We start from the raw sequence: 20471 nt of genomic DNA, 5'->3' as shown, positions 1-20471 counted from the left end.
CAGGGGGCCAGGTTACGTCATGGAACTGTTGGAGGATTTAGCTCAGAAACCCGCCCGGGAGCAGCCCAGGGCCTGTGTTCCATTTAAGCCGACAGTTTACCACTGTTGGCTCCACTTTCCCAAATCTGGCTTTTCCACCTTTCCTGAGACCTAAGAGGGCCTGGGGTTCTGGGAAATCATTGTATGACAGCTAGTTCAAGAACCCTGAAGAATAGACTTGCAGGTATGGGTTGGCAAGGCTCTGACTAGCATGGGTCTGGCCAAGGGGTGCTAGAATGCTTCCAGCAAGGTCTCAGGTAGTAGGAGAATGATTTGAGTCATAGTAACTAGCTTGCAAGATTATTATGAAGGTAATGAATGGGATGTATATAAAAGCTCACCCGGCAGATGACTATGCTTAACACACATGCACAATGACGATGATGTTTCATCTTGTATCTGCTGAGCTGTCCCATGGAGGAGGAACAAGGTCATTCTGTCTGGCTTGAGAAAGGAGACTAGGACTAATGGGTTAAGGCAGGAAGAAAGAGCATCTGGTTCAACATAAAGAAACCTTTCAAAAATCAGAATTCCCCCATGAAGAAGTGAATTCTTCTGGTTACCAGAGAAGCACACTCTATTCCATTTTGTAATTGGTAAAACAAGTCATGACGATAAGATACCATAAATTAAGAGCATCAAAGAAATCAGAAAGTAAGCTAATGTGAATGACAAGCCCTACCTTCCTATTCCTCCTCTGCTGAGAAATCTCTAGAAGCTTGGATTTGTAGATAACCTTGAAGACTATGGATTTTGGCTGCATGCTTTCGATTTTTCCTGACTCACAGTAAGCAAGATGAAGAGCTTGGGTTTTACAGTGAAATTCCAAACTTAGAACCCCTGCTGTTATTTTTCAGCTGTGCAATTTTAGCTCACCTCTCTGGGTCCAGTTTTTTGTTCTGTAAATGAAGTGAACTATCTACAATCCTGACGAACAGGATCAGTGCTAATGTATTTCTTGCTGCATTGATAAACATTATGGCAGAGAGGTCTGAATTTATTGATAAATGAGACTGGCAAATTCAAGCTTTCTGGCCTTTTGTACTTGGCGGGGGATGCGGGTGGTAGAGATTGGGTAAACAGACTGTGCTACATCAGCAAGCACATATGCCAAAATTGCACTTAGGATGCAGATGCAGAGACAGGGACATTCTGAAAGCCTTCCAACTCTTCAAGTCTTCTGCTTTCACAGGAGGGATAAGAGGCAGTAAATGAAACTTCCCTGTCGCTGTTGAGAAACTACTCTGTTAGGTTGTGGACTCAGTGTCCTACCCAAATCTTCACAATGGTTAGGAAGGGTCAGAATTGATGCTAAAGAGGCTGGACTGCAGAACAGGTTTGCAGTAGTCTTGTGAACCATCCCCAAAGCCCTTTTAGACCTAAAGACCTGGTCTCTGGAGCCTTGTGCCGTCTTCCCCAGACATGACCAAGACAGGACTCCCCCATCCCACTGCAGTGGTCATAGCATGAGGCCTGAGCAACTTTGCCCAAGACTCAGCTTCTGACAGAGTCAGGCTGGTGGCTGAGGGCCCATCACATCTTTCATGAGAGCCTCCACCACCCACCACACACACACAGAACCTTGTATTAGGATGTACTGACGATACTAATGGATGATCTTTTCTCTCTGCCCCTCAGTGTGACGGGGTTGGAGTGGACCTGAGCAACATCTTCCTTGAAGGCATCGCCATTCTCAACATTCCCAGCATGTATGGTGGCACCAATCTCTGGGGAGAAACCAAAAAGAACCGGGCTATGATCCGAGAAAGCAGAAAAGTTGTCACTGACCCTAAGGAACTGAAATTCTGCGTCCAAGGTAAGTCAGGCATGAGGAAAATGGCTCTAGGTCAGTGCCCTGGTAAAAGGGTCTTCAGGTGGGTGGTATTCGTGCTCTGCGGACACACTGACTCATCATCCCTGATGTTGCAAAGTTTCCAACCTAACTGAGAAGAGAAAATGAATAATAAGGGAGCTCTTAATGGCAGTCAGTAGTCAAGCTGTGGGACTCCATGAGGTCAGCAGTCAAACACTGCTCCCGTCAAGGTTACCACTGCCCTCCAATAACTCTTTCTAGTAGTCAGTTCTCAACCTTCACCTCACTTCACCTGTCAGTGGCATGTGACCCAGCTGATCACTCCCTCTTCCTGAAAATACTTCACTTCTGGGACGCCACACGTTCCTGGTTTTCCTCCTCCCCCACTGGTTACTCTTTCTCAGTCTCTTGCTGATTCCTCATCTTCTCTCTAACCTTTTGATGCTGGCAGGTCCCCAGGCAGGGTCACCAGCCCTCTTCTCTTTTCTGTCTGTACTCACTCCCTCCTTGATGACCTCATCCAGTGGTAAGACTTTATTTAAACACCACGTGAGTGCCAATGACTCAGCAAGTCCAAAACAGAACTCCTGATGTCCCTCCCCCAAACTGTCTCCACCCACAGCCTTCCCCATCTCAGTTGATGATAGCTCCAACCTGCCCGTTGCTGGAGCCAAAATACTTGGCATCATCCTTGATTCCTCTTTTTATCTCACATCTCCTATCCAATTTATCAAAAATCTGTTAACTTTAGTTTTAAAAGTAAAGGGTGTACCCACTTCTCACCACTGCATTCCTACCACCTTTGTCAAGCCACCATCCTCTGTCCCTTGGATTGCTGCAAATCCTCCTACCTGCATTTCCTGCACGCACCCCTGCCCTGTACAGCCTGTCCCACCACTGCATCAGGGTACCCCTGCCAGAAGGTGTCAGGTGATGTCATGTTCCTGCTCCAAATCCTGCAGTGGCTCGGAGTAAAAGCCAAAGGCCTTCATGTGACCTGGAGGGTCCAGATGGTCTGGCCTCCCATTACTTCTGAGACTTCATCTTCTACTGCTCTCTGCCTTACTCCCTCTGGCTTCTCTAGCACCGCAGGCTGCTGCATCCATGAACTGACTATTCTTTCTGCCTGGAACAAGCTGTTAGTGTGCCTTGGTAGCCATCAGCTGTTCCTTCCCCTCTAAGAGTACCCTTAAACCTACCTTTACCTCTACCCCTTACCAGCCATGTCCACCAATGAACCAAGTGGGGACTCAATCAGACTTCTGGCAACTCTGACTGCTCTGTGGATTGGAGGAAAGGGTCCCACTGGTCCTCAGGGGTGCTCAGTAGGCCGGTGAGCTGGGGAAGAGAAGCCATGTGTGAAGGCATTTGCAAAGACATCACAAGAGGAGACAGGAGACTTGATTAGAGTCCAAGTGCTGCCACTAACCTACTTTTTGACACCTCAGTTTCTTTTGCTATAAACCAAACATCATATGTAAAATTTTGATAGGTGAATGGATGGGGTTGAACCAGATCATTGGTTCTTAAACCAGACCTCCTTGTTGTAAATGAAGATTCCTAGGCCCTAACCCAGATCTACCCAATTAATTTCTGGGCTGGTTCCTGATAATGAGCTCCGCAGATGACTCTAATGAATTGTGAGGTTTGAGAACCACAGACATAGACAAGTGTCCACGAATCTAGGTCTCTCCCAGCCTATCAGTGCTAAGATTGGATGTGATCCCACCAGTAAAAGGAGACAAAACTTGGCTGACCACTGATATAGGGAAGGGTTACTTGCTTGTTTGAACCCATCTCTAAGACAACCAGATTGTCATATTCTAGGTGAAGTCATTGAGAGGTGTCATCTTGACATCTCCACCCTTTAAGAGAGGACTCGGGAATTTTTATTTCTGTTGACCTCTTAAGTCCCCTTTATTTCACAGTAAACTTTTCAATTTGTATAAATTATTAAACTGAATAATGTGTTCCTTCTTCCACCCTTGGCAAGGGAAGTTGCGGGTGCTAGCAGAGGGTGGGGGAAGCACTGGAAATTGTAGAAAGTTCCTGAAAATGTTTCCCACCCTGATGCTCCTACCTCAACTCCCACTCTGACATCTGTCCCATCAGAACAGAATCAGGGGAGACTCTTCCCCTCCCCCAGCCCAGGGGCTTAGGAAAGCTCTTGCTGGGGATGTGTTCTGCTTAGGACGCAAGGACAACCTACATCTTCCCCTTCCATATCTGACCATATTTCTTCTCCTCCAAGCAAGAGTAATGTGTCTGCTGATCACTCTTGACCATCATATACAGGAACTCCCTATACAAGAACTCTCTTCCCCAAATCCCCCTCTCTCAGCCCCAGAATGTGCTTTCAGAGCTAAAAATGAAGCTACTTCCTGTTCTTTGGAGGAGGACATGAGCTGATCAGAGCAGAGGCTGAGAAAGGCGCCCTGGCTTCTGGGCTTTGCAGAGACACTAGCATTGAGTTTCTTTTGGAAAAAGCCATGATCTCATATAAGTTGAGATATTGGAGAAAAGCTAAAGAGACAACTTTAGTGGGAAAGCATCATCTTGGGAGTCCAGAGACTTGGATTGCAGTTCATACTGCCTTGCACTGGTGTGTGACATTGGGCAAGTCCTTTCACCTTCTTGGGTTTTAATTTTCATTATCTACAAAATAGGTGAGGCTAACAATCATATTAGTTGCTATAGATCATAGGTTCTTTGTGGCCCCACAAAACTAAGGCATGGACAGGTTTGGTGTAGGTGGACTCCTTGAACAAAATTGTATAGCCAGTTCCTTCCTTCTTTCAGTGTGTTTTGTCCCACAGTTTATAGGCCAGCAGCTGAGAAGGCAAGTGTCTCTCTTTGTAGGCTCTTCATTTGTTGGGATTCTTCACTCCTTGGCAATTTCATTGGGACTGGAGGTGAGAGAGGAGTCAGGAGAGAGTAGTAGGAGGGAAGGAATGTATCATAGGAAGTATAAGAGGAAAATGACAATAGAAGGGGGTTAGTATCAAATCTTCCTCATAAATCCATCTTTGCCCTTAGAAAAGCAATCCAAGAAAGATCATCGGTCAAGATTAGCATGGAATGAATTCCATAAGAAATTAGCTGATTATGCCCTGGCTGGTGTGGCTCAGTGGATTGAGCACTGGCCTGCAAACCAACAGGTCACCAGTTCGATTCCTAGTCAGGACACTGGCCTGGGTTGTGGGCCAGGTCCCCCATAGAAGTTGCGAGAGACGCAAAACCACACATTGGTGTTTCTCTACCTCTCTTCCTCCCTCCCTCCCCTTCTGCCTAAAAATAAAATCTTTAAAAAAAGAAAGAATAAAGCTGATTAGAAAGCAATAAAGGGAACTGGGAAAAGCACCAAGCAGTTAAATGACTAGGGTTTACATTTACACTTTAGTTTTCTAAACCTTGGGAAGTGACCTCACCTCCCTGAGTCTCAGCTTCCTCATCTCTGAAAAGGGCATAATACCACCTAGCTTTTTGTGAGGATCATAGATATGAAAGTGCCTGGAACATAATTTAAGCTCGAACCTTTAAAAAAAATCCCCTTACCTTTAATCCCGTTACATGCTGGAGCATACCAGTTGGATTCCTGATTTTGAAGTTTTTATCTTCGGTATTTCCATCTACTTGTACTATCACTAAGAAAGAGCAGAACTCATGCCAAACTGCAGACCAGCCTTTGTCCTAGCACATTAAACTCATACCATCAATTGTACTGTACCCAGGGTCTCCTTTCCCAGGCCTTTCAGATTCCAAGGATGCAATTGGACATTATTTATCTTCGTATTCCCAGTGCCTGACCCAGTGTAGTTAGTCAAAAAAAGGTTGTTGGATAAATGAGACATACATAGATATTGGTTCTTTTCAGTTTTTATAACACCAATAAGAATAGTGACAGATAGTCTCTTACATTTCATTTTGGCTTGTAAATAGTTTTGCATATATTAACATCAAGTAATTGTAAGCGGACACCCACGAGCAAGGGTATGCCCACTCCCATCCATATTCTTATTTCATATTGGAGAAAAACACAGGTCCACAGGAGGGGTATGGCTTATATAATTTATGTCTAGTGGTGGCATCAGATCCAACTTCATGATTTCTAGCCTAGCCCTAAGTGGCTAGTATCCAACTAGAAAATGTATTTGAGGTCTTACTGTGTGTATTTCAAAAGCCAGGTACTTAGAAAATGGGAAGAATTTATGACCCCATCCGGGAAAGCCTCCACATACACATGTTGAAATTCTACTCCTCCTGCAGGGCCTACCCCAAGGGCCTCTTGTTCCTGGGGCCGATAGAAGTGAGTCCAGCTCTGAACTCCTAGAGCATTTAGCTTTGCCTTCTGCCTTGACAGTGCACTGATGACGGGTTGCCCTGTTCCATAGGCATGTGCATGCTCGTCGTATCTTCTGCCAGTAGCTGGAAAATGGGGAGCATGTGTTCATGTTCGTGTCTCCTTCAAAGCCTAACATTCTACTTGGCTCACGCTGTCCTACAGCAACGTTTGTTGGAGGGAAGTGAGGAGGGAGATCAAAGCTTGCCTTTGTCTGCCCGCACAGTGGGCGGTGAATTCGGGAGCGGGATGGGAACAGGCCCTTAGTGAAAGATCTTGGGCAGGGGGACAGTCTCATAAAGAGTTATATGTGAGTGTTAGTGAGGCTGCGAATTCCACTTCATGGAACCATTACAAACTCGTTTGATAAGTAAAAGATGTGCTGGCTATTTTCAAATAAGTAATTCAGCTATAATTTAGAGGACTTGTCCTTGAGAGTCATTGTAGAGTAAGGGATTGAACTCTGAACTAAAAGCTAGAAGACCCAGGCCTTCCCACGACCAGCCATGTGACAGTTAGTTGACTCACTGAACCCCTGTTACAAAATGGAAACGTCAATAGTCTCTCTGCCTCCGCTTGTTTGAGGGTTAAATGAGATCACCCCTGTGGGGCACTTAGCAGAGTACCTGGAACACGGTGAGCTCTTGATCAATAGTACTCAGAGTTATCATTACATGATAAGTGGAAGGTGATAAGTACTTAATGTATGATTTTTTAAAAAGGACCAAATTTAGAATTTCACTGTCTTGACCTTCAGGAATTTGGTCTAGATTCCCTTTAAATCTAGTTGTCACTGTGCCTAAGTGTGTTTGGCTGTTGCTGCCAGGGGAGTGGTTACCAGAGCCGGCTGCCCAGTGAAGCAAGGTTAGGATAAGCGTGCTAAGTCTTGAGTCCCGCTGAAGCACCAAGGGCATGGCACAGAACTGGGTCGGTCCCGGTGAGCTTGGGGAGCACAGCCCTGGGCAGCTGTGCCATTGTTTCTCTCTGGCCCCACCCTAGATATGAATGTGAGACTTCCAATACCTTTTCTCAGACTCTTCACTGAGGCTCACATCTGCCCCAATCCAGCCTTCAGGCTTGAGCCAGCAGCAACCTTAAGGCTGTGTCACCCATACTTGGCCCTTCTGGCTATTTGATATCAAAGCAACATTACTTTCAGTGACTTCATAGTCAATGCCATTTGTGTGACAAATAGGGTATCCTAGACAAGATTCCGAAAAGGGAGGGCAAAATGTCCCTAGAGCTTCACCAGTTTATACTCATTACAGTTCCTGGTGGACAAAGACAGGGAGGCAGACAGTAGAATGTACATTTTGAGTCCATTTCCCAGCAGTGGGGACATGCTTTCTGTCATTCATTCAACACACTCATGAAGCACCTACCAAGTGCCAGGCACTGGGTAACAATGAGCAAAAACAGACACAGTCCCCATACATAGCCAGTATAGAGCATGGGAGCCAGGAGTCAATAAAATAATCCCACACATAGGCACATAATTAGGTGGTAAGTGCTAAGAAGCAGAGTCATATGGCTACCCAGCACCACAGCAAAGCCAGCAGGCCAGGGTGTAGCTCAGGGGTGTACCTTGCTAGCCTGGTATTCAAACCAATGGAGCAGACACTCACAGAGGCTCCCTCCTGACAAATGCATACAGTCATCAGATCTCGCCCAGATGCCGAGGTCTCATCTGGAGAAGGGAAAACCCTCCTGCTTCACAGTCAGTTGACTTCACTACTATGCAGACACACATGGTTCAATCTGCTGCATCCTCTGCCTTCATGGATTTTCACTCATCATAGGGACTATCCTCTGAATTCCAAATCAAGGGAATAGGATGCCATGCAGCCATCTGAGAGTCACACTCCCAGGTGAGGAGCTAGAGCTCAGAGTAGACAATGTAGTAATTGCAAGCATATGAGTTTCTTGTTTCTTGGGACTTGCTTTTCACTTATGTGAAACCATAATAGAAAGTGACCTGTTAGCTTCAAAAGCTGTCCAAGATTGTAGGTTCCCAATTTTCCCATTCAGTACAGATCTGACCAGAAAGACAATCATAGTGAGCCCTAGTTGGCCACTCACTGCTCATTTGGGTTGAGAAAAAAATAGAAATGTTTCTAGAAAGTGTGCATTTCACAGAAGTCTCTCTGGCTAAGTCTCTCCTGGGGGCTGAGATAGAGTAAGTGAGTGACCCCTAAAGAGCCCGGGGGAGTTTTGAGGGGGACTGTGTGCACTGGGATTCCCCTTAGTGCTGGGAAGTAACCATGGCAACACATATGTCATTCCTCTCAAACACTTGCAGGCCTACGGAGATTTAGTTCTGCTTTTTACAGGAAGTCACAGCATTGTCATTTAGTCCTTCAGGTGCCCCTGTTGCAATCGACATGCCCCAAAGTAGGCATTATCTTTCCCCTCTTTACATACCCTACTTTCTCTTCTACAACCCACTGCTCCCCCTACATTCCCTGCCTTATTAATGGCCTCACTGTTGCCCAGTCTAGCGACCCAGAGTCATGCATTTGCCCCCACAGCTGGCCCTGGAGGTCCGCCTCCCACCTGCCTCCTGTCCACAGTCTCCTAAGCCCCTATCCATTCCCAGTTGACTCAACATCAGGCAGTTGCTTTTGTGGCATCTGGCAGGGGCTGCCTGCTGGACTCTCTGCAGGTGAGACCAGGTATATTTTTGCAGCTTCCCCATAAAGGCTGCACAACCTGTTTCTCAGATGCCTGTTTCTATAGAAATTGTGATGTTTTCTATGTAGTATTGAAATCCTGGAGTCACAGGTCTCTCCGAAATTTAGAGATCATTTTATCCTCTAGGTAAAGAAAGTGAGAACTAGCAAGGTGAAGTCGCTTGCCCTTCGCCAAACCCAGACTGAAATGCTAGTCTTTTAGGTCACACAGGCCAGCCCTAGGTCCACTAGAACAGGGATTGGCCAACTTTTTCTATAAAGGGCCTCATAGTAACTATTAAAATAGGCTCTGTGGGCCTTAGAGTCTCTGATGCAACCACTCATCTCTGTCCATTAACCTAAAAGCAGCCATGGAGAATACATAAACAAGAGAGCATGGCTATGTCCCAGCTCATTTACTTACACAAACAAGCAGCAGACTGGATTTGGCCCTCAAGCTGCGGTTTGCCAAACCCTGTACTGAACCTCATGTGGTTCACACCCAGCAGCACCGGCATCACCTGAGAGTGTCAAAAATGCAGACCCTCAAGTCCCAGGCCAGGCATCCTGCAGCCAAATCTGTGTTTTAACAAGATTCCCCCAGGATACTAAAGTCTGAGAAGCACTACACTGGTGGGCGGGCCACTCCCCCAAAGCATGCCAGGAAGAAACTTAATATTTTAGAAAGGTCACATGAAAAGGTGGTTCTGAAACTACTGTTTAAACACAGTTCTTTTCTACACACCCTGGCCCAATTAGAATTCGCTGGAAATTCAAAACTAAGCAAGCATTCATTCTTCTCCAGCTGACTTCTAAATCAAGAGGCCTCAAACTCACACTACCCCCCCCCCCCCCCCCCCCCCCCCCGCCCAAAGACCTGGGAGGGGCTGCTGAGGTAGAGGCTGCTCAGCCTCTGCAGAGGAAACTTGCTCACACAGGTTCGAGCTGGAGTTAAACTCCAACTTAAATCCTGCCTTAGGAGGTTTGCTTCTCAAAACAGAACCACAGAGCCAAGGAACCTTTCATTTTTCACATGCAGAAGAAACTTCCAGGCTGTCTCTTTGGCAGGCCTAGACATCTTACATTTTCCCACTTATCCTTGCCTCATCTCGGTCCACGCACAGCCCCATTCCCCTGTATCCACTGCTCAGGCATTTTGTATCAGCTGCCTCCCGGGACCCAACCCACAGTGAAATTCCATGCTGGCCACATGCTCTGCACAGCGTGAATGCTAGTGTTCTTCTTGGTCTGTTTCTAATGCATGCAAGAAGTGTTTCATCTTCTTAATTAACCAATAAATATGTATTGGGCTGTTATTTGCTGAGCACTTACTTATGGGCCAACCCTATTGCATATTTAAAAAATTTAATCTATCTTGCTGCTGAGGACACTGAGGCTAATAACACACAGACAATACACAATAGAGCCTGGCCTTCAAGAACCTAGTGCTCCAGGTGCTGTAGAGGATGCAAGCAAGAGGACCACATGGTCTAGCCCTTCAGTGATTCACAGTATACATATAGGAAATATATGTATATTTCATGTTAACAATCATGTTAACACTGGCATGAGAGGCAACAGCATGGAGCAGCAGAAACAAAGTGTGGAAATCATAAGAGTGTGGAAAATAAGGAAAAAAGGGTCCCTCCTTAGAAACTCTATCCCCAACTGTCCAGCACTGTGCCATGCACCTAGAAGGTGATCCATAAATATTTGATGAATGAATGAATGGAATGAATGAACAAGATAGAATGTGCTGTGTGCACTAATACCTGAAGCTCAAAAGGATATGAAAAGATAATGAATGAGAGAAGGGGAAGATGGGCCAGGAAACTAGCACACAGAAGTAGCAAAAACAAGGCCATGGAATTTATGATCTTTTGAATAACAGGAAGAGATGAAGGGTTTTAAGCCAGGAGCACCAGGAGGTGAGAGTAGGATTAGTAGGAGAGTTTGGATTAGAGGAAAAGGAGAGGAACTGGTAGCAAGGAGACCAGTGGGGAGGCCAGTACCGAAGACAGACAAACAGCTCTCTAAGACCTTGAACTGGGAGTCAATGCCCAAAAAGGAAGAGGGACAAAGTCAACAGGAAGTGGGAGACAGACAAAAGGGATATTGCCACGTGGGAGATGCACCACCCCCCAAACCAGCCAACAGGATCCCATGTCTACCGGCAAGCTCAGCCTTCTCCTGTCTGCCTCCACAGCCAACCCCCTCCCCGATGCCAGCAGCTCCTGTTCACAGAATGAGTGCCCTTAAACAGGGGCCTGCGTCTCTCCCAGCTTCAGCATGCTGCTAGGGCCCCTCTCTTCCCATTTTCAGGCCAATTTATTAAAAATTTGTTAGGCACCTACTTGAATTTAGCACTAGATGCTAGAAACATTTTACATTCATCATCTTATTTTAATTCCCTACAGAGACACTTTATAATTAGAAAAATGAGGCCCAGGGAGGTTAATTGACCTGTCCAAGGCCACACTAATTGGTGGATCTGGAACTAGAGCCAAGTCCTAGAATTCCAGACACGGCACTCTTTCTGAACACACCACCGTACCCTCTGCCACCTCCCCATTTCTGGCTGATCCTGAGCTGACAACCAGAAAACACCCCTCCCAGTTGCAGCTCCCTTCTAGCTTTGCCTTTCTGGGGCAGGAGGGTGGTGTGAGCATCTCTCTGAGCCGTGATGCATTTGGTCGGTGTGCATCTGTACCGTGTGCCTTATGTGTGTCATGCCTGAGAATCAGGTTTAAGTTGAACTAGAAAATCTCACCATTGGTTCATTTTATTACATACACTATGCCTGAAATCGAAGTTTCCTGAGCTCAGTGAGCAAAGTGATGCCAGATAATACACCATCTGGTCTTTTGCCATCAGGTCAAGAAACTCAGCTTTCCACTCAATAGGACTGTGTTGCCAAGAATCCTGAGAGAAGGCAAGATGAGGCTTACCCCATCCATACCAAGCCCACTTCCCTGGCTTCAGACACCCTGTCACTTTAAGAGTTTGTCTCTGCCTTGAGTCCTTTGTACCAAGCTTATTTTTGGAGTCAGACAGGTTTGAATTCCAGCTTTACCACATGCCAACTTTGTGATATTAGGCAAGTTCCTCCATCTCTCCAAGCCTCAAGGATAGTCTTGCTGCTGGTTTGTTTGTTTTCTTAAATTGAGATAATAGTTTCTACAGAACAGAATTGCCACAATGGTTAAAAGCAATAACCTTTGTAAAGCTCTAGGACTGGCCTAGAGTTGTGCCCAGAAATGGTCAATCTCTCCGTGTCCTCACTGGGACCACCAGGTCAAGATTTTCTGTAGCTCCACTGTTTCCCAAGCCTTACGAGACATGCTCACCTTTGGTTTTTCTGAGGCATGATGATTCCAGACCCTTACTTCAGAGCCATTTCCAGGAGATCCTGTCTTCCTGAGAAATTTCCCACCACACAACCCTGCCAGCATACTCCTCCCCTTCCGAAACACCTGATTCTCAGCATAGGGAGATTTAGAAGCCCCTTCCCCCATGTACAGAACCTTCATCAGAAGCCTGCCCAACCCCAGAAGAGAAAGCCACCCGGAATGGAGGATTCCAGCCTCACCCCTCCAATAGGCTCTCAGGAAGCAACAACACTGGTCACTGTGAGCCAGCACTTGCCCGCCCATAGGCCTGTGCTGAACATTCCGTCTTCTGCACCGTGTGAGGAACGGCAAGAACTGCCGCCAATCTGCTCTTGACCCAGTCAGAAAATCCAGCCTCCACTGCCATCATTGGAAGAATTCAGACAGACCTCAAGGATAGAGCACCCCAACCCCCAATATGGGAAAATGGAGGCCCTGAGGACGGAAGTGACTTGCCCAAGATCACACAAGATAGCCAGAGAAGAGACCAAAATCCCAACCCCTTCCTGTTGGGCCAACACATTCCCTCTCTCTCTGATCCTGCAGCCTCTCTCCTCGTCAGAAAGCAGAGGCTCTTGCTGGTTCTCTTTTCTGCCTGCTTCCATCTGGATTACCCAGAGTCCAAGACCACTTCTATGCCCTGTGGGGTTTTACAGACCCCTGGGAGCAGAAGAAACCTGCAGCCAGTGTGATGAGGCCAGGGCACAAAGGCAACTCCCTTCAGAGGGGGTGCCCAGCTGGAGTAGGGGTGTCAAATCGATGCCTGAAAGATCTTGAGACCCTGCTCTGCTGCCCCCTTGCTCAGCCCAGGAAAAAGGGCAGGCCTGATCATCGTGGGGTTGCACTGCGCACTCGCACACACAAGGAAAGGAAAGGAACTAATGACCTCATTTCCGAATAAATAGATGAGTATCCTCCTTGTTTTTGAATAAAAGAAGAAGAAATATGGATACTTTACTCACTAGTAGGGGCAGTTACCCTAAAATCTCAAGGTCACAGTATCTCTGATCTTCATAGAATTTCTACACTCCTCTTCCTCAGCACCCTATTTTTCCCTTCCTCTGCTCCTTCTTCTCCTTCCCATGCCTGCCCCCCTAGCCCTCTTCCTGACCTCCCCCTTGCTCCTCCTGCACTACTTTCTCTGGGCTACATTAATTAACCATTTGCAGAAGGGAAAGCACTTACCATGTAGCAAAATCAAAATTTCCTGAGGAAGTCCCTTTCTAAGAAAACAAAACACCACAATAACAGCAACTGTTTCTTGAGGGCCTGTGTGTGCTCTCTGTGCAGGGAACTTGTTGGCTTCACTTCTGAGCCCCACAACAACCCTGCCAGTGAGCTGCTATATCCACGTTTTCCAGATAAAAGACTCAAGAGAGGTTAAGTGACTTCTCCCAAGATAATAAGACTAGTGAGTGACAAGTAAGAGGATTCAGTCTCAAGTCTGTCTGCAGCCCACAGTCTAAGCTGCACCACCTGTCTCAGGAGAACATTCTTTCTAAGATTGCCTTAGAATCAGCCCTCCTACCTGGGTGGTTGGCTGGCCAGGGGCCATCTGCCTCTATCTTGTGTCTGAGTTAAGATCTCTAAAGAAAGTATTGGTCATATATCATTCTTCAAGTCAGTTATGATTGGGATACTTGAGATACCAGGTAGGAACACTGCGAGTTGGGGGGCTCCTGTGTGGCCAGTTACGGTCTTCCTTTCTTACTCACTTTTTGTGCCCAAGGATGTCCCAAAGACCCCTCCCCTTCAGAAGACCAGGAAACAATCTTTTGGGGTCTCCTCCATCTCCCCACTCCCAGGCTATTTTCAGGTTGCCCTGTTTCTAAGCGGCTTTGAAGCTCTTTAGCCAGGAACAGTCTTTCATCTGTACAAACCAGACCCAGTGGGAAACTTAAGCAGGCAGATCAGTGCGTGGCTTTGCTGGGCTTTGGGTGCCTGAGCCACCAGGGGCACGTGGCCCATCTCCATGGAAATTTGGAGGCAGGAGAGGAGCCCAAGATGACACCAGCCACAGTGTCAGCAGGCCAAGCCTGAGAGAGGCCGGCTAACTACACTCACCTGTCTAGACTGTGAGGACTAAACCTGGCCCCACCACAAGGCAGTATGGGGCTTATACCTTTCCATTCTGAGGAGAGTAAGAAGGTCCCACACAACGCCAGTGCACACCAGCTTCTCAGTAGCACAGCAATAAGGACATTATTAATTGCTATGTACAGAACACCTTCACATTCTTCAACTCTCTTACCCTCCAAATAACCCATGAAGTAGGTTTTATTATTGTTCCTATCTCTAGAGAGAATTTTTGCCCACCTCCCCCCAAAATTAACATATTGAAGCCCTAATCCCCAGCACCTCAAAATGTAACACTATTTGGAAATAAGGCCTTTAAAGAGGTGATTAAATGAAAATGAGGCAGTTAGGGTGCGCCCTGATCTAATCTGATTGGTGTTCATTTAAGAAGAGGAAATTTGAAAGAACAAGAAACAAAGCCCAAAGTGAGTAGAGAAAAAAATAACAATAAAGATTAGAGCAGAAATAAATGAAAAGGTGTCAAAAAAAAAAAAACTATAGGAGAGAGCAGTGAAACCAAGAGCTGGTTCTTTGAAAAGATAAACAAGATTGACAAACCTTCAACCAGACTCATCAAGAAAAAGAAAAAGAGGATCCAAATAAAATCAGAAATGAAGGAGGAGAAGTAACAACTGACACCAAGATGTACAAGGAATTGTAAGAAAATATTAAAAACAATTATAAGCTAACAAATCGGAAAATGTGGACGAAGTGGATAAATTCCTAGAAACAGCCATGGCTGGTGTGGCTCAGTGGACTGAGTGCTGGCCGGTGAACCAAGGGGTCACCAGTTCGATTCCCAGTCAGGGCCCATGCCTGGGTTGTGGGCCAGGTCCCCATTTGGGTGCACTCAAGAGGCAAACACACACTGATGTTTCTTTCCTTCTCTTCCTCTTTCCCTTCCCCCTCTCTAAAAATAAATAAATAACATCTTTTAAAATAAATAAATAAATAAATTCCTAGAAACATATAATCTTCCCAAACTGAATCATGAAGAATCATAAAATATGAATAGGCCAATCACAACTAATGAAAATGAAGCAGTAACCAAAAAACTCCCAACAAATAAAAGTCCCAGACCACATGGCTTCACAGATTAATTTTACCAAACATTCAAAGAACTAACTTAACACCTATCCTTCTCAAACTATTTCAAAGAAATTCAAGAGGAAGAAGGACTTTCAAGTTCACTTTACAAGGCCAGGATCATCCTAATTCCAAAACCAGATAAGGACACTACAAAGAAAGAAAATTATAGGCCAATGTCCCCAGTGAACATAGATGCTAAAATCCTCAACAAAATATTAGCAAACTGGATCCAGCAATACATTAAAAAGATCATACACCATGGTCAAGTGGGATTTATTTTGGGGATGCAAAATTGGTACAATATTCACAAATCAATAAATATATTACACCACATAAACAAAAGGAAGAATAAAATTACATGATCATATCAATAGATGCAGAAAAAGCATTGGATAAAATCTAGCACCCATTTACACTAAAAATGCTCAGCAAAGTGGGAATAGAGGGAGCATACCTCAGCATAATGAAGGTCATATACAAAAACCTACTTCCAACATCATACTCAATGGGCAGAAACTAAAAGTGTTTCCTTTGTTTCCCTTAAGATTAGGAACAAGACAAGGATGTCTGCTTCCACCACTCTTATTCAAATTAGTACTGGAAGTCCTAGCCACAGCAGTCAGACCAGAAGAAGAAATAAAGGTATCCTAACTGGAAAAGAAGTAAAACTATCATTACTTGCAGATGATATGATATTATATAGAGAGAACCCTAAAGATTTTACAAAAAATCTATTAGCATCAGTAAATGAACTCATTAAATGAGCTAGATACAAAATAAATATCCAGAAATTAGTTGCATTTTCATACACCAATAATGTCAGAAAAAAGAAACTAAGAAAACAATCCCATTTACAATTGCATTAAAAAATAATAAAATACCTTAGAATAAACAATCAAGGATGTAAAAGACCTGTATTCAGAAAATTATAAGACATTAAAGAAAGAAACTGAAGAAGATACAAGTTAGTGGAAACACATAGTGTTCATGGATAGGAAGAATTAACATCATTAAAATGTCCATACTACCCAAAACAATCTGTAGATTCAACACAATTCCTATCAAGATATCAATGGCGAATTTCATAGAGTCTGGCACACACCCCTGCCAGGAAGAGCTTCAGATCAACGTTGGCTAGCTAGTGTTACCCCCCAAACTGAGGGGGGTAACACTTCGATTTACCTATACTGCTGTAACCCAGGTAAAGGGACCGTACCCGCAGGTTATTTATTGCACCACACAGCTGCCCAAGGATAGAGCGCATGCTCCCCCAACACTGTGATGGGATGGTTCCGAAACTCTGGTGCTACCACATACATGGTCAGGGTCTCAGTACCCACACTAACAGTTGCTAGATTTCCTAGGCTGGTCCATTGCAGTCCTCTGCCCTAAATCCTGGAGGGTTGATAGAGAGGGAAATGGGATGGAAGTTGGACTGAGGGTAGCGGGGCATCCTGTGTGGCTAAGGATCTCCCACACTTCCCTAGGTTACCGTAAGTGAAGAGCCCAGATCATCACATCTATATATACCGTGTTTCCCTTGCATCATAAATGACAGTTTTCATTAATGTGAACCAGCAGCCAAGATTAGAGTGAACAGAAACATTATGCATTCAGGGAAAGAGGCAAAACCAGACTGGGTCGCCATTATGTGTTATATGCAAATTAAATAAATTAATTCATGGAAGAAAGTCCCATGAATTACTCAGTTCAGTCAAGGCAAGTAGTTATCATTATCATTATTATTATTAATTAGTAATCATTATCTTTCCCTCTTTTAGGCCAAACCTGTCAAGGTTTTTGACACTAAAGCATGTATCTTCTTTAGTTTGTTCAACAAACATTTATTGGGACTGAGCTAGTTGTTAGGGATACAAAGAAATAAAAGAGGAACACAGCCCTGCCTACAACTTTCAGTGGATCTGGGAGAGTGAGATGACTAGAAACAAATGTTGTGGGTGAGACCCACCACCTCAGCACAGGAGAAGGAGGAAGCATGGTGCCTGGGGTATCCTGGGAGGGTAAACGGGACTTCTCCAGCCAGAGGAATCGCTGTGCAGGGAACATGGCTAGACAGCAAATGATCTTGCACGCTTGGCTAAGGAATGAAAACATTGTCCTTTGGACTTCCAGAGTCACCGAAGGGTCTTAAGAAGGGAGGAGACAGGTTGGATGTACCTTCTAACTGTAAGAGCTCTGCCAGCCCTTACCTGTCAGTTTTGAGCTCCAGCCCCTCCTCCTGACGGAAAGGAGGACTAAAAAAATAAAAGCAAAACGGGGCTGTTGGGATCAAAGAAGTAGACAAAGGAACAGAATCTGGGAAGAGATTAGAGGAGGAAAAAACAGACTGAGCAGGATGTCCACCTAATCTAAAGCTCATCTGGATTTGCAGCCTCTGAATGTATGAAAACTATGAGGAACATGAAAGATTTTTTTTAATGTTTTTGCCCAAATATTTTGGTTTGGGGCCTCTTGTTGACAGCTCTTATAAGGTGGATAGACAATTAGAGATTGTTGGTAGTAATCAGGATGGATGTGGCAGAAAAGGAAAGTGAAACTAATATATTTTTACTGCCCACTCTTTCCTGTACAGCTCTGCTATTTAATCACATAACGTACTTTGAGGTCAGTATCTTACTTCTAATTCCCAATTTTCAATTGAGGAAGCTCTAGATCAAAGCAATTAGGAAGTAACTTGTTGACATTCCTTTCCCCGCCAACTCCTGCACATGTCTGGGGCAACTTGAGCATGCCTGAGAATCTTCCAGAGGGCTTGTTAGGACAGAGACCATTGGGCACAGCCCCAGAGTTCCTGATTCAGTGAGTCTGGGGAGGGGCCTGAGCATTTGCATTTCTAACAAGTTCCCAGGTGTTGCCAATGCTGCTGCTCCAAGACCACACTGCGGAAAACACTGGCCTGTGGGAATGATCCATCCAAAAACCTAGCCCAGCAGTTCCCAAACTGTGCTTTGTTTTGGAATCTTTAAAAGCAAATAGTGATGCCTAGCTCCCAGGCCCACACATTCTGATTTAACTGGTACAGGTGCAACCTAGGCATTATTATTTGTAAAAACTCCCCAGGTACAACAAGTCCTCACTTAATATCATAGATAGGGTCTGTGACTTTAAGCAAAATGACATACAATGAAACCAAAGAGTTAAGTTCCTGTGATATTTCCTCAATGTTACAATGAAACAACACTGAAGAAAATGACATGATTTGAGGACCTGCTGTAACTCTAACATGCAGCAAAGTTTAGGAACTCCTGGACTTGCCTCATTTCTCCTTGCCTCATCCTTGTCACCACCCTGTTTTTTGACTGCCCACCACTGGGGCCACAGGTGGAACTTGTCACATACTACCACTGCTCGCAGCATCTCTTTCCAACCTTGTGTCTCCCACCGTCCCAGAACACCTGCTCCTAGAACTCGTCAGGTCTCCTACCTGCCTTCTCCCTTTTCATCCAGTCCTTCAGCTCTTCCCCTCTCAAACCAGCCCTTTGGTACTGCCACATCAACACATCCAGCCCCTTGCCCTTGCTTTGACCACATCTGCCGGGGGAGTTGGAAGAGGAGTATCTAAATCAGACTGCAGGCCTGGCAGCCCAGGGAGGTTTCTTGAAGTTGATGACACTTGAGCTGAGTTTTGTTGGACAGTAAAAAGTGGAAGAGGGCATTTCAAGCAGGAGTACAGCACATGTAGTGGCACAAAGGAGGGAAACAGCAGGGTTTGCCTGGGCACTACATGTGGATGCTGGTACCTAGTCCTACATCGCTGGAAAAGAAAACCGTGCAGGAAGGCTCTTGCCAGATGGCGATGGGCCTTGGGCATTGAGTCAGGGAGTCTACCCCATCTCTACAAGCATGAAGAACAGTTGATATTGATAGGTTCTCTTTTAAGGCTTTTAAATTATAACACTAGTACATACTTATAGAAAATATGAAACACCTAGAAAAGCATAATAACTATTGCCTTTAAACTAATACCGCAGGACTCACCACTGTTAAGATTTTAGGGTGATTTGTCCTTTTCTGTGTGTGTTCTTACATAGTTGAGAACAGGCTGCACGAGTAAGTTTGTGTGCCCTCTTTGCACTTAACATTATAACATGTGCATCCGATTTAAGGTTTTTGAAAAGTTTTAAATATTTTAATGGCAGCATAAAATTCTATCCTATGGATACCATATAATTTATGTAACTATTTTCATACAGATGGAAGTGGGGGAGGAGATTTCACTACAGGCATACCTCCAAGATGTGGTAGGTTAAGTTCCAACCACAATAAAGCAGGTGGCAACCTTTTTGTTGGTAGGTCTTGCCTTCAATTTGTAAAAAAAAAAAAAAAAAGGCAATAAGGCAAAGCAAAATAAAACAGGGTATGCCTGTATTATGAATAGTGATATGATGTTTGTATTTGTATAAACTTAGATTCTGTCGATGATTGTTTGTGATCAGTATCAAAAAAAAATTAATGAATCAGCAATATGGAAGTTTCTTTCCAAAAAGTTTTCTGCCAGGGTCCACCCTCATCAGAGGTGTGAGAGACTGCACATTTTGTCTTCTCTTCCCCACTACCGGTGCTGTGCCCAAAAGATTTTTGGTTTGGGCGTGACATGAGCAGACTTGCATTTATAAAATTGTGTACTGGAGACTAGTGGGCCGAATCGGAAATGCTATTGTCCTTGCTTCTCCTCTGCTATTGTTCCTCCTCTGCTTCCACATTCCCCCTGTCCCATTTCCCTGTTCCTCTTTCTTCTTCCTTGGGCAGTGCGTATTGGTAGGGCTCCCTGCACACAAGGTGCTCCACAGGGTTTCCTCACCCAGAACAGTGCTGAGAGGCCCGGCTCTGTGGCTGCAAGCTTGTGCGCAGCCCAGAGACCCTCTTTTTATAATTCTGTAAAAAAAAAAAAATCTCTAGACACTAATTGTCCTTAGGGAGAAATATTTTTTATACTCTTCAGCAAAATTCTCAAGTGAGTATATTGTTAAGTGAATTTCTCTCTGCATCCTGTGACTATCCAGTAATACACATGGGCATCCTTGGCCCTGGAATGT

General features: G+C 45.0%; 1 protein-coding gene across 8 annotated transcripts in view; it reads left to right on the top strand.

Moving 5' to 3' along the window:
• Positions 1-20471, top strand: part of DGKG (diacylglycerol kinase gamma) — a 191869-nt gene that overhangs the window by 143396 nt on the left and 28002 nt on the right. For all 8 annotated transcript variants that reach the window (XR_004901302.1, XR_004901303.1, XR_004901305.1 and 5 more), the window contains one exon: positions 1678-1855. Coding sequence is in view for 2 of the 8 variants with exons in the window: in XM_036017811.1 (XP_035873704.1) it covers positions 1678-1855 (178 nt within the window). In the remaining 6 variants the exon portion in view is untranslated. The remainder of the gene's footprint in view (positions 1-1677; positions 1856-20471) is intronic.

The sequence above is a fragment of the Phyllostomus discolor genome, chromosome 2 (assembly GCF_004126475.2).
Source record: "Phyllostomus discolor isolate MPI-MPIP mPhyDis1 chromosome 2, mPhyDis1.pri.v3, whole genome shotgun sequence".
In the NCBI taxonomy this organism is placed as follows: Eukaryota; Metazoa; Chordata; class Mammalia; order Chiroptera; family Phyllostomidae; genus Phyllostomus; species Phyllostomus discolor.
Note: the sequence above shows the minus strand (reverse complement) of the source record. Positions and strands in the feature narration are given on the sequence as shown.